At 40.9% G+C, this 14,625-nt stretch overlaps 1 protein-coding gene across 2 annotated transcripts in view; it reads left to right on the top strand.

Moving 5' to 3' along the window:
* LOC134215334 (Bardet-Biedl syndrome 4 protein homolog) overlaps positions 1-6,824 on the top strand; it is a 43,663-nt gene extending 36,839 nt beyond the window's left edge. For both annotated transcript variants that reach the window (XM_062694549.1, XM_062694548.1), the window contains 2 exons: positions 5,890-6,089; positions 6,257-6,824. In XM_062694549.1, the coding sequence (XP_062550533.1) occupies positions 5,890-6,089; positions 6,257-6,499 (443 nt within the window). In that variant the 3' untranslated portion in view covers positions 6,500-6,824. The remainder of the gene's footprint in view (positions 1-5,889; positions 6,090-6,256) is intronic.
* The last annotated feature ends 7,801 nt before the right edge of the window (positions 6,825-14,625 follow it).

A 14,625-nucleotide genomic window follows, 5' to 3' on the forward strand; every position in this document is an offset into this window, starting at 1 on the left:
TTGAAGCCGAATCATATTGATTCTAACGCATTTTTTTCTCCGTGCTGCCGCAGTAGTGGATGGAAGGTTGCGTGTGTCCAAAAAGGGCGATAAGCTGGATTGTAGCAACTACCTCGCATCACATTGCTGAACGCCGCCTACACAGTACTCTCCCAAATTTTATGCCGCTGACTAACACCAATCGCAAGAAATTTCGTGGGGTAGTTCCAGGCGGGATTTATAGGCGAACGCTCTACCACAGATCAGGTGTTCGCCAAACGTCAAGTATCGCAGAAATCACACATCATCTATTTATCGACTTCAAAACCGCATATGATACAATCGATCGGAACCAGCAATGGCAGCTAATGCACGAAAACGGATTTCCGGAAAAACTAATACGGTTGATCAAGGCGACGATGGATTGGGTGATGTGCGTAGTTCGAGTTTCAGGGACATTCTCGTGTTCCTTCGAAACGCGCAGAGGGTTACGGTAAGGTGATGGCCCATTTTGCATTTTGCCGTCGTTGCATTCGGATGGATAAAAACGTTGTCTTCACGTGATAATCTGTACTGTATGAACCGAACAGAAGATTTTTGCCTTTTGTGTGTGGATCAATTCGGTCGTTCGTTCGTTGTGCCTTGCGGGGAACGAGAGTGCAAAAGAAAAACAATCTCAGGACGCTAGTGAATACGATGAAATTCCGTTCACCGCTGTCCGCTTCCCGTCCAACGTGGGTTGAGATTGCCGGTTTTGTGAAACAGTTCGACACCGCCCGATGTTATTTATTTATTTATTTATTATCAGACTAAGGCCGGAGTGGCCTGTGCTGCACATAAAAGTCTTCTCCATTCAGCTCGGTCCATGGCTGCACTTCGCCAACCACGCAGTCTGCGGAGGGTCCGCAAATCGTCCTCCACCTCGCCTTCTTGTTCCCGTCGGATCGTTGTCGAGAACCATTTTCACCGGATTACTGTCCGACATTCTAGCTACGTGCCCGGCCCACCGCAGTCTTCCGATTTTCGCGGTGTGAACGATGGATGGTTCTCCCAACAGCTGATGCAACTCGTGGTTCATTCGCCTCCTTCACGTACCGTCCGCCATCTGCACCCCACCATAGATGGTACGCAACACTTTCCTTTCAAAAACTCCCAGTGCGCGTTGGTCCTCCACGAGCATCGTCCAGGTCTCGTGCCCGTAGAGAACTACCGATCTTATAAGCGTTTTGTAGATAGTCAGTTTGGTACGGCGGCGAACTCTATTCGATCGGAGCGTCTTACGGAGTCCAAAGTACGTACGATTTCCAGCCACTATGCGCCTCCGAATTTCTCTGCTGGTATCGTTATCGGCGGTCACCAGTGAGCCCAAGTACACGAATTCTTCAACCACCTCGATTTCGTCACCACCGATAGAAACTCGTGGTGGGTGGCTTACATTGACCTCTCTTGAGCCTCTTCCTATCATGTACTTCGTCTTCGACGTATTGATGACTAGTCCAATCCGTTTAGCTTCGCTTTTCAGTCTGATGTAGGCTTCCTCCATCCTCTCAAAGTAGCGTGCCATGATATCAATGTCGTCGGCGAAACCAAATAACTGGGCGGACTTCGTGAAAATCGTACCACTCGTGTCAATCCCTTCGTATTACTCCCTCCAAAGCGATGTTGAATAGCAGACACGAAAAACCATCACCTTGCCGTAACCCTCTACGCGTTTCGAAGGGACTCGAGAATGCCCCTGAAACTCGAACTACGCACATCACCAGATCCATCGTCGCCTTGATCAACCGTAGAAGTTTATCCGGAAATCCGTTTTCGTGCATTAGCTGCCATAGCTGGTCCCGATCGATTGTATCATATGCGGCTTTGAAGTCGATAAATAGATGATGTGTGGGCACGTTGTATTCGCGGCATTTCTGCAATACCTGACGTATGGCGAACACCTGGTCTGTGGTAGAGCGTTCACCCATAAATCCCGCCTGGTACTGCCCCACGAACTCTCTTGCAATTGGTGCTAGTCGGCGGCATAAAATTTGGGAGAGTACCTTGTAGGCGGCGTTCAGCAATGTGATTGCGCGGTAGTTGTTACAATCCAGCTTATCGACCGCCCGATGTTAACTGTATACAAAACGACTGAGGACCGGGCTTTATTTGTGAAGTTCACCTCTTCGGAGGTGAACTAGCCTTGGGCTAAAACCTCTTTAATAAAGATTATAATAATAATAATAAGTACACCTCTTCGGAAGCCATGCAGGATGCACTAAGAAGGAATCGCGAATTGCAAAAGTTTCGGTATTGGAGTGGAAGGGCTGTGGAAGTTTGGGTGGTTGTTGCGGGCAGCAACATCCATTATGTCCGGGTGTTTGACCTTCCACCAGAAATACCGGATGAAGATGTATCTTTGCTGCTCGGACAATACGGTACAGTTCGCGAAAAATTTCAGTGGATTTGGCCCTCGATCATTTGTACACGGGTGTACGGGGCGTCTTCATAGATGAGAAACATGAAATACCGCTGGAAATCGAGAATCATAGAGGGAGAATTTTCTACGCGGACTTGAAGAATAAGTGTTTCAAGTGTATGAAGGAAGGGCATCGCAATGATGCATGTCACCTGCGAAGTGAACGGGATCAAGAGAAGCCCAAGAGATCGTCAACCATTTATGCTGTAGTAGTAAGCGGAATACAGGAAAATGAATAATGTGTCGAGAAGGAGAAGAAAATCGAAGTTTTGGACGAGGAGATGCAGCAATCTACGGAAACAGACGAAGAACGGGATCCAATGAAAATCGTATTTAAAAATAAAACTGATCAGCTGTGGTATGAACGCAAGGGTATTCTGAATTGTAGAGAGAAAAAAGAAAAAATGATGCGATAATATGCTGAGGAACAACGGAAGAAGAAAGAGGAGGATCTGCTAGAACAAGAAATCGGCTCCGTGAAGTTTTGTACAAAACAAATGAGCCTAAAATAAATCAGCTAGAAAAAAAAGGTGATGATCTTTCGTGTCTGCTATTCAACATCGCTTTGTAGGAAGTAATACGAAAAGCAGGGATTGACACGAGTGGTACATTTTTCAATAAGTCCATTAATATTATGGCACATTAATGGCGACATTAATATTATGGCATGTAACTTTGAGAGGATGGAGGAAGCCTACATCAGAATGAATAGCGAAGCTAAACATCAGCACGTTGAAGACGAAGTGCATGATAGGAAGATGCTCAAGAGAGGACAACGTAAGCCACCCACCACGAGTTTCTATCGGTGGTGACGAAATCGAGGTGGTTGAAGAATTCGTGTGCTTGGGCTCACTGGTGACCTCCGAAAACGATACCAGCAGAGAAATTCGGAGACGCATCATGGCAGGAAATCGTACGTACTTTTGACTCCGCAAAATGCTCCGATCGAATAGAGTTCGCCACCGTACCAAACTGACGATCTACAAAACGCTCATTAGACCGGTAGTCCTTTACGGACACGAAACCTGGACGATGCTCGTGGAGGACCGACGCGCACTGGAAGTTTTCAAAAGTAAAAAGCGTGTACCACGGTACGTGGAGGAGGCGAATGAACCACGAGTTGCATCAGCTGTTGGGAAAACCATCCATCTTTTTTTATGCTTTATTGTCGTGATTTTTTACGTTTACAATAAGTTCATCACGTAAAACCATCCATCGTTCACACCGCGAAAATCCGAAGACTGCGATGGGCTGGAAACGTAGCCAGAATGTTGGACAGTAATCCGGTGAAAATGGTTCTCGACAACGATCCAAGGTGGATCGATCAAGTGGAAGACGATTAGCGGACCCTCCGTAGACTGCGTGGTTGGCGAAGTGCAGTCATGGACCAATCTGATTGGAGAATACTAATACTACTGCACAGGCCACTTCGGCCTTAGTCTGAAAATAAATAACCTCCATATAACCTCACCTCCATTTACGCTCTCGAGTGTCATTGATATCGGTATTTGTGAGGGCACCAGGCACGAATTATAAAACGTAGACATCGGTTGATGAAAACTTGCAGTTTCTGTGTGATCTCTGCTGGTACACACCAAGTCGCGCTGATGTATAACAACACAGATTTCATGTTAGAGTTGAATATTCGAAAATTGTGTGCGTTGATCATATTGGAGCTCCATATGTTTCGTAAACTTGCAAAAGCAGTTCTAGCCTACTTGATCAGTGCTCCTATGTCGATCTTGGTTCCGCCGTCCGACACGAACTGCTTGCCAAAATATTGAAAACTTTTGACCTTCTCCACTGCTTTCCCGCGACTATCGTAAAGTTGGAGGGATTGTGTGTTGACATTCAATGATTTGGTCTTGTTGACGTTGATGGTAATATCAGCCGTAGAGCAGCGTGCGGCCTGAACGACCTGCATATCAAAGCGTCACAATCACAATATTATCAGCCAAATCGAAGTCGTTTAGATGCTCCATAGTATTTGCACAGCGTAGCTGCTAGAACAATTTGCTTTAAAATCTATCGTTCAGTAAATCTACCACCACCTAACGTGCATCTTGCACAAAATAAAGTTTAGTATAACAATGTCAACAGAAAGCGCTGTCAAATATAAAGGAATACGATGCGCGCGTATCTGGATGTGAAACTCCTAAATATCTGAATTCAAAACTAATGCCGAGCTCATGGTGGATGGAAATTTTACCAGTGTTACGTCTGTGGTAATATACGTATGGTTTGGTACACAATCAATCACACCCACCATGATCTCGTTGATTACTGAGGAACAGTAGCAAAGTAGAATACATCCTTACCTCATTCCAGCGAATACCCGGATGAGGTCAGACAAAGCTTAGTTATGCAGGACTCTGTACGTACATCTGCTGCCTGAGTTCCAAGTTCTTCTTTGACTCCGGGGACTACTTTGGATTTTTGAAATTCTAAATAAAAATAACGAGGGAAAAACCAAATTAAAAAAAAAATGCCATCTTACTATCAACAAGACACCCAAATGGTGATAATGGCAATTTGATAGTAATTTACGTTATAATCTTTGTTTCAAAATGTTCAAAGAAGTCCCCGATCTCTCAGAAGAAGTCCCGCACGATGGTACGATCACTTCACAGCAGGATCTTCTACTCGGCGTGTGTTAAATCGCCGCCCGAATATCTCCTCCTGCCGCTGAGGAGAGCAAAGCGTCAAGGCTCAAAAATGCTCCGTCTCAATTTTCTGCAGATGCCGATGTATTCGATTTGATTTTCATTTTATCCATCACAAGAGACCCACGTGACTTTGTGCACTTTGTGGGAGCGATCCACCAATCACCATGTCTTTATTGCCACATAACCCTGCAAACAGATGATCGTTTTCAATAATTTCTCCAAGACCGTGTCTTTCCATGACACGCTCTAGTCCGTGTTGTCGGAGCCGATCTTCGCATTAAAGATCTTGTTGGCACCTTTCGCAGCTTCATCCACGGCGGCTTTGAACTCACTGTAGAAAAACTCCTTGTCCAACTCGGCAAACATCGTTCGGCGCATTACATCGGATTATCAACGATCTCATTATTTGGTCCCCCACTCGGTGAACGCCACATGTGCCTGGACGATAAGTAGGAAACCAACTCCTCACTGCCGGGGAGCTTTGAGCGGCACACTGTCGAAATGCTTTTGCGGATACTTGCAGCGTTTTCTATAAGTTCAACAGAGCCCACTGTCGAACCTCACCAAATCCAAGGCAGACCTCACAGGACCCTCTCAGTCTAGTTGATGTCAGATGGACAACAGTGCCCACGCCCAGTTTTGCTTCAAGTCCAAATTCATTTATTTTTGATATTTTTTTAGTTTTTCATACGAAAAACTTCAACTTTCCATGAGCGCACGTCTATTTATTTCATTTTTTTTCTGATTCTATTAGCAACTCAAACATCCAAAAACCTTTACTTTCAGCTTGCCTTAGGCACCTCAACGACTCGGGCAACGCGTATCTTGCACTGGAAAAGTCAACTATGCTGCCGGACGCCATCAAAAATCCATTAATATATCTCAATTTTGCCCTGTACTGCTACGAAATTGGAAAACCGGATCAGTCCGTTTCATACTTGGCTAACTTCTTGGACACGACTCAACACATTAGCGTCCACCGGGAGGTAAGTTGAAAGGTCTTCCGAATCCGTCGCTGGCGTGATACTGCATAATAGAATAAGAAGCACTTTCCACGCAAAGCTTGCACAATTGTTATAAATCGCCACGTACTTCTGTGACAATACGTTTTCTCTGATTTTCCATGTTTCGGATTTGCACTTGGGCGGAATAGTACATGAAGATGGCAGATCGGTTGAATGCTGCCCTGTCAGCGTCGGTCGCCAGCAGCGAACCTTTGGCGTTACCGCCGACGACGTTGGCGTTAGAAGGTCAACATCACCGTCGTGCGACTGTCGGACATTTGACCGCGTCCACTTCAAACGAGGACAACACCGCCCCAAAGGACGCCATCGCCAGTGGAATACGTAATGAAGGCGGTGATGCCACTGCGGGAACTGATGATGATACTGAGTAAGGATGCGGAGGAAAGACTATATAAGATGGAAAATCCCTTGCATAACAAGGGCGGGAGGAGACGGAAAAGGGGTCATCTCGTACTCGTTGCACCTACCGTGCGATGCGACGATGGAAGTGAGCAGTGAATAAATGACAATTGGAACTGCTTTAGATTCTGTTTGTGCATTTGTCCACGAAAAAGCACAAGGTTGTAAATGATAGCAATGCATTATTGGGTCATACTTCATGATAATAATATTCTAGAATTGAAAAAAGACAGTGCATCTTTTTTGTATGTATGTAAGAATGAAATAAAACTCCTCACTTGGGATTATGACACCACATGTATATTCCGCACGGCTGGAAAGATGAAGCGATCCAGCTTTTAATGCCTTTTTGGAGTTTTTTTTAACTTTATTATAGTGATTATTAAGTTGTATACAAAGTTCCTCACTTACCTTTTTGGAGTTTGGGAGGTTTAAAAAAACTGATCGAATTGGAACTGCATGTACAAAGAATACTGTTTTTATTTTTATTAATTATTATTTCAATAATTCAATGGGTATAAATGGTATAAATTCAAATTAAGTATTAAGCGCTATCGTTTAAAATAGAGCACAATTCTAGACCAACATTTGAAAAGGGCGTAACAGCCAAAATTTGATCTCTCCAGTATTTTGCCTATGTATATAGCTATGTATGTAGATAAGGAATCCGAAGGAATAAATTTTGGCTGTTACGCCCTTTTCAAATGTTGGTCTAGAATTGATCAGTACTGTGCTAAATTATTTATCAACTCTGAATGTTTTCATCAATTTTGATTGTTTATCAAAGCAGGTTCCAGTAGACAAAAGATAACATCGCCGCTATGTGGATTAGTTCAGATTTTATCTTATGAATCAAATAAATCTAAAAAATGATAACATGGTGAATCGCTACCTTCCGATTTGTGTAAGTTAGCGCATTTGTTTCTGAGGTGCTGATAAGAATGCTCATATATGGCACACAGATTGGCTGCTTCGATGATGCCATACATTTACATTATGTCATATGTTTGCCATATGAATGCCATATATGGCACATTAGGCTGTATCACTTTTTGTATTTGAAATTGCGCCAATTAATATAGGGAGATAGAATAAAAATGTATGTTCTTCACTCACTAGTGGCGGCTCTTGTTTGGAATCAGGGACGGGAATGGTTGACATTTCTTCTTACCATTCTCCCTGCCATGTAGTCACCAAAAAACAAAACACAGCAGCCACAGCTAAGCAGACAACAGTCACCTTCTAACTTTCATCTACTCAGTGACTGAGTAAAATTGTATTGCCGTCTTTTTACTTCCCACGGAAATTTTACTCAATTTCAGTTAAAAGCAAAACTTATAGTTTTGAGTAGTCCCGCTTTTGACGGAAATTGAGTAAAATTTCCGTGGGAAGAAAAGAGAGGGCAATACAATTTTACTAAGTCACTGAGTAATACTTGTGACACATATATGATACCAATATCACTGTACAGCATAAAATCATATGTCTGTCACCCAGAATCACGCTGGTATCACGATAGCACGATGATTTCCGTACCCTGCCCTTCGACCATTGTATTGTACGAAACAGAACATAATTTGTTGTTTGAAATGTCAAATACGCCGTTTGACATTTGAAATAAAAACAAACATTTGCAAGCTGACTGAGTAAAAATCGTTTTTCTGCAATTCCGGATGATATTTTTCACAACATTGGCAAAATAATTATTCGTAAGCCCATTATTTGCTACAATTATGCTCTGAAGATGTCTTCCTATTGATTTTGCCAGTTCTTGGGTTGTTTCCGGGAAGATCTACCGTCACTTTTGCTGTAGGCTGACCAGATCATTTCGGTGAAAAAACGGGACTAACGCACTTGCAAAACGGGACATGTCAAAAATAATTGTAATAAAATTCAAGAGCTGTGGAAATTTCAAAATTTATGAGCCTAATTTTCATTTTCCGTGTAAGAAATTAGAAATATTTTAAAGTGAATCATTCATCACCATGACCTTCTATTGTATTAAGTTAGTTGTGGAAAAATACTATATAAACTACAAATATTTCACTCTTCAATGGGACACGGACAAAAACACGAAGGAATAGACAATTACGCATCTTTCGATATAGAAAAATGGGGAATTTTGAAATTTTATTTTAATCTAATCCAGTACCAATGTAATCATTTCACAGTCCTTTTTGATCGAAATTGATTTGATGACGTTGAAAGTGGCCTCACACCTCGGGAATCTTGTCAAATTTTTTCCCATGTGCTACAATAAAGCAGGACTCATGCAATTTCGTCACGGAAAGGTAAAATATCCAGGCCAATTTACAGCCTGGTTTATAGCTAGGATTTTCGGAGATTTCCGCCGGATTGTATTTCAAATCGAGCCGAATTTCTAATTTTTCATAACGGAAACCCATAAATCTCGTCCACACACATGGAAGTAACATTTTTAGACAAGTTCCTGATGTGTGAACTAGCCTTAAAGTAAAGTGGGGACCTTAAATCTATCCTTTAATCTGACCAAATTTTCCATCGGTTTGAAACTGCTTTAAGGTGATTATACAATAAAGCCAGAAATCGGCCATTTTGTAAACCACGTGCTTTTCTAATATTTTTTCAAGAACAAGAGATAAAAGAACCATAACGCGTATGTGGCTAAAATAATGGTAGATCGTTTGCTTAGTTAAGCTGAACAATCATAATTAGAGTTTCAGCACTGTACGAAAACTATTACACCAGATTTGTGCTTTTGGAAATGTATGTAGATGGCTTCATTCTATAATCACCTCAAGATGATTATGCAACAAAGTCACAAGTCGGTTATCTTGGAAACCACGTGCTTTTTGCCGAAATTTTTCAAGAGCACGAGTTGAGAGAACCATAACATGCATATGGGGTGAAACAATGGCAGATTATTTATTCATTTATGCTGAGTAATCGACTTAATTTTTAGAACTGTACAAACATTATTACGCTAGATTTGGGCTTTTGGAAATGGGAGTAGATAAACATGTGGTGAATTTGAAATTCACCACGGGATCAATTGTATAATCACCTTAAACTCGATTTTGTTCAGTTGATTTTCAATTTTTTTTTCATGCCTTCTGTTTTTGTACAGTGGATGATTTCGAAATATTCAGAATTATTCAGAAAGACTTTGAATGATTCGATAAGAATCAAATGATTGAACAACATGTGGTAAAGCAGATTTGAGGAAAAAAATAAGTACCTACAATGGAAGATTCAAAAAGAAAAATGGAAAATAAACTTAATCTGAAAATTAGAATGTCTGTCTCTGCGCTTCATTTTATTGACGTTGAAGCGTGACCTGATTTTAAGGAAATACTTGTCTACCAAGTTACTTATTCCGGAATAAGCAGATTTTTTCTGCTTGATTGTATTAAAAATTTCCCGGAGAACTACCTGTTGTCATTAACTATTAAAAACTTTAAGAAAAGTCGATCAATAAAATATACAAAACGGCTTTCAAAAGCAACACTAGTAACATAACATCTAACGCTTTTAATGAGTTTCGTCCACTTTCTTCGTTGAGAGATAAGCCAGCCGAGGGCTAGAAATCTCTCTAATAAGGACGCAAAAAACACACTATGTATGATCATTGAAAAACGGGACAAATTGAGGATTTTTCAGATTACGACGGGACAGCACAAAAAGGTCTAAAAACCCAGATTAATCCACCTAGCGGTGATGATGCCTTTCTCGTGCGGTAAAAAAAAGTATTTTGGGCATTACTTCTAAGCTCATCGTCCGTTTGGGCCAATTTTCAATAGGAAATAATGAGACAAGATTCTGCGTCTAATGCAACCTGTTGCGAGGAAATCGGTTCAGGGTAAGTGCATTAAAAGTGAGCTAGATTTTTTTACGCGCTTTTTTCTGAGAAAAAGTATTTTGGCCATAACTACCAAGCCCATTGTCCGATCCGTCCAATTTTCAATAGGAAACAATGGAGCAAGATACTGCGTCGAATGCAGCCTGCTGTGAGGGAATCCGTTTAGGGTAAGTGCATTAAAAGTGAGCTAGACTTTTTTACGCGCTTTTTTATGAGGAAAAGTATTTTGGCCATAACTTCTAAGCCCATAGTCCGAATCGGCCAATTTTCAATAGGAAACAATGGGGCAGTATACTGCGTCGAATGCAACCTGTTGCGAGTAAATTGGTTGAGGGTAAGTGCAAAAAAAGTGAGCTAAACTTTTTGCTCTTTTGGTGCGCATACACACACACATACACACACACACACACGCACACACACACAGACATCACCTCAATTCGTCGAGCTGAGTCGATTGGTATATAACACTATGGGTCTCCGAGCCTTCTATAAAAAGTTTGTTTTTGGAGTGAACATATAGCCTTTACGTATACTTAGTATACGAGAAAGGCAAAAACGGGACTGTCCCGTTAAGGTGATTATAGAATGAAGCCCGTGGTGAATTTCAAATTCACCACACGTTTATTTACATACATTTCCAAAAGCCCAAATCTGGCGTAATAGTTTTCGTACAGTGCCGAAACTCAATTTATGATTGTTCAGCAAAACTAAGCAAACGATCTTCCATTATTTCAGCCCCATACGCGTTATGGTTCTTTCATCTCGTGCAATTGAAAAAAATATTGGAAAAGCACGTGGTTTACAAAATGGCCGATTTCTGGCTTCATTCTATAATCACCTTAAATACGGTACGTATGGTCAGCCTACTTTTGCATGATATTCTATGGTTTGAGTTCTGTATCGTGGGATTTCATTTTGTGCATTTTGTGCAAGGATCCCATGGGTTTTAATTGGAATGAGGTCTGGGGATTGGAAAGGATGTGGGATTTTGCTTTGCCATTAGTCAGCAACTATTTATTAGATGGGAAGAATGTTTTGTACCGTTGTTTTGAATAAATTGGATCTATGACTCAATTGAACAGTGCTGGCTTTATCCTACAAAATATCCCAATGAATTAAACGATCAGTGCCGTTTGCACTGAAATCACCCCGAACCATATAATAGAGCAGTTAACGTCCGCAGAAATAATTGCCCTGCGGAATATTTGCAAGAACTCGCATATTTCTGCTTAAATACCTATACGAATCCCCAATTTATTTTAAAAAAATATGGGTAAATATTGTGTAACACTCTGTACTCATGAAAATTACAGTAACAGTTTATGATTTCTATACATTTTGATGAAAAATATAGTTTTGGAAAGCGGTAGAATCAGTTTCAAAACAAACTGTCAAATAGATACAACGGTGAAAAAAGATGTATGTCATCTTGCAACTGTACGCGTACAGCGTGATACGAAAATCATTGTGCGGAAATCATATGTCTGTCGATAGTATAATTGAAAGTTAGCGTGCAGCCCATGCTTTTACTTTTTTCTTTCCGAACAATTAATGTTTTCGTACAATAATTTCACAACGTATAACCATTTTTTGGTGGAAAATATTCATTGTATTACTCCTTGCTCATTTAAGAGATTAGTACAAATATATTAGTACCAATTAGTAACGGATTGATACTCAACGGAGGAAATCCTCAAACGATTATTTTTCACACTAAACGTGCCGTTCTTGTTAATGTATCATCAATAAGATTGGGTCATTGAATATTCTAATGTAGTCATAAATCTTGGCTTAATGATGGATTCTAACTTAAACTGGACATCCCAGGTTAATGCCGTTTGCAGTAAAATTTATAATGCCTTACACTCGCTTGTCTTACTGAGACATTGTACTCCCCAACATATCCGGGTTCAATTGGTTAGGTCTCTCTTAGTTCCATTGTTTGATTATGGAGATATTTTGTTTGGCCTTGTGACTAAGAAAAACTCAAGAAAACTTAACCAGGTGTTCAATGCAGTCACCAGATATGCATTTAATCTGAAAAAGTTCGACCATATATCTAATTATAAAAAGGCAATACTTGAATGTGATTTTACAAGTCATTTAAAACCTAGAATCTGTATCCAAACATTCAAAATTATATACGACCCTCCAATTTACCTTCGAGATTTCTTCAGACATGCGCCCTCTTCAAGAAGTTCATTACTAATCGTTCCTAGATGCCTTTCGAATAGTTTAAAAGAATCTTATCGTTTACGAGCTATACAAATTTGGAATGATCTACCTCGAAATCAAAGGAGTTAAGGAAGTTTGTCTACTCTTAAAATAAATTTGAATAATTTATTTAGTGTATAGTCATTGGTATTAGATGTTGCATAGTAGCATAAGCTTTGAAAATCAGTAGGTGATTATTTGTGTTACAATATTGAGTTTGTTAATAAATAAACGACAGCACAAGACTCTTACGCAGCAGCAAGAAACAGTTTGCCGATGAAGAAATAAAAGGTAAAAAATGTCGCGTAGGGGAGAACGGTCCAAAATGCACCCCTTAAGCTTTTTCGATGTTTTCGCCCATATAAACAAAAATACCCAACCATTTCAACGTATAGGTGTAAAATTTACAAAACCAGCTACATTTCACAATGATCTCCTATTCAAAACAATAAGGTCTTTATGACTTTCTAACGCATTTAAATATGTTTTAAAATTGGCCTGGGGCAAAACGCCCGAATGGTGGTCTAAAATGACTCAATTGCATGTAAAATGATGGTGAACGCATGGTTGTTTGTTTTTTCTTAATGGATTGAACTACAATCTTACGGATGTGATGGAAAAATAGCAAATCGTTAAGTTTGGGTGAATATGAAGGGATTTTGCCAAATTTTTCCAATGGAGCTCAATGATGGATAACTAATTATGAATTGTAATGGTAATATTCGTTCATAAATGTACTACAACAGATTATATGAGTGATTTAACGAGTGAAGCCATTTTGCCCCATGGGTGCATTTTGGACCAATCTCCCCTACATTTTTTTTTGCAAACTGTTTTGGTTTGTTCGGTGCATGAAATTTGAATGGATAAAATATAAAAAATCCGTTAATCAAAGTGTTTTACTGTTCATTTCCCAACACTATGGAATAGGTGGTAATCGTTTGGGTGGGTTCTGCTGAGAATGTAATCTCAGCGATGGCTGCAGTTTAGCACTAAATCATCTTACAATGCACTATGGTCCAGGATACAGTTTTACGCGGAAAGATGCATTTTACACCAAAACTATATTTTTTGGAAAAAAATGTAGTTCTACAAAATTGTTAGAAATAGTAAGGCCATCATTATGGTGCTATCAAAAAATAGGGTGGCCCATCATATAAAAATTGGAAAATATTTTTTTATTTCTCGGAATTCTTGTAACCGTTCGCAAATCGTCTGAGGGAATTAATAAACCTTGGTGGCTTTAGCGCCACTCTCGCGTACGAGAGACCACCAGTCTGTTGACTTGCCCGACTATTTTTGAGACAATTCCTCAGGGGAAATCCTCAAATGGTTGCTGGCTGAATGTTCACAATCACCCGCTGAATCCTGGAAAATCACCCTAAAAACCTTTGCCCCGATTACCCTCGTAATCACTTAAGCTCGCTTAACAATAAACGCAAAACCAATAGAAGAATAGAAGTCTGAGGTGCAATCTACCAACGGAATAACGGAAACGTAAAAGAGAACAGCAGGTTCTCACGGAACTGCCTAAACAAAATCAACTGACTCTCAGATCTTCTAATTCATCAAATTTATTAACACGACTTCATTTGGGTTGGATTTACGTACTAGCTAGGGGGAAACTATTTCATGGCCATGATTATCTAAGTTTCCACGTACCTGCGCAGGATTTTTGGTAGCGATGACGGGTTCCGGCGGGTGCCGAAAACGGAGGGCTTTCCGGCGGAGTGCCGAACGCTGCAGACTTTCCGGCGGGGTGCCGAAAACGATGGTTCTTCCGGCGGTGTGCCGAAGACGAAGGTTCTTCCGGCGGTGTGCCGAAGACGAAGATTCTTCCGACCGTGCTGGCGACGCAGTTGTCGCTATGGCGTCGTAGTACCGGCGGCTTGCCAGTGGGCGTTCGATGCTCCACACGATGGCGGCGTGAGCTTGAGCATAGGCGGAACTAGAGTCTCGGTCTAGGGGGGGCCAAGGCACCAGCTGGTGGGATGTAATTTTCAAAGGCGATTTAAAGCACTGTGCACATGGATTGCAATAGAAATT

Source organism: Armigeres subalbatus, chromosome 2, assembly GCF_024139115.2.
Source record: "Armigeres subalbatus isolate Guangzhou_Male chromosome 2, GZ_Asu_2, whole genome shotgun sequence".
Taxonomy (NCBI): domain Eukaryota; kingdom Metazoa; phylum Arthropoda; class Insecta; order Diptera; family Culicidae; genus Armigeres; species Armigeres subalbatus.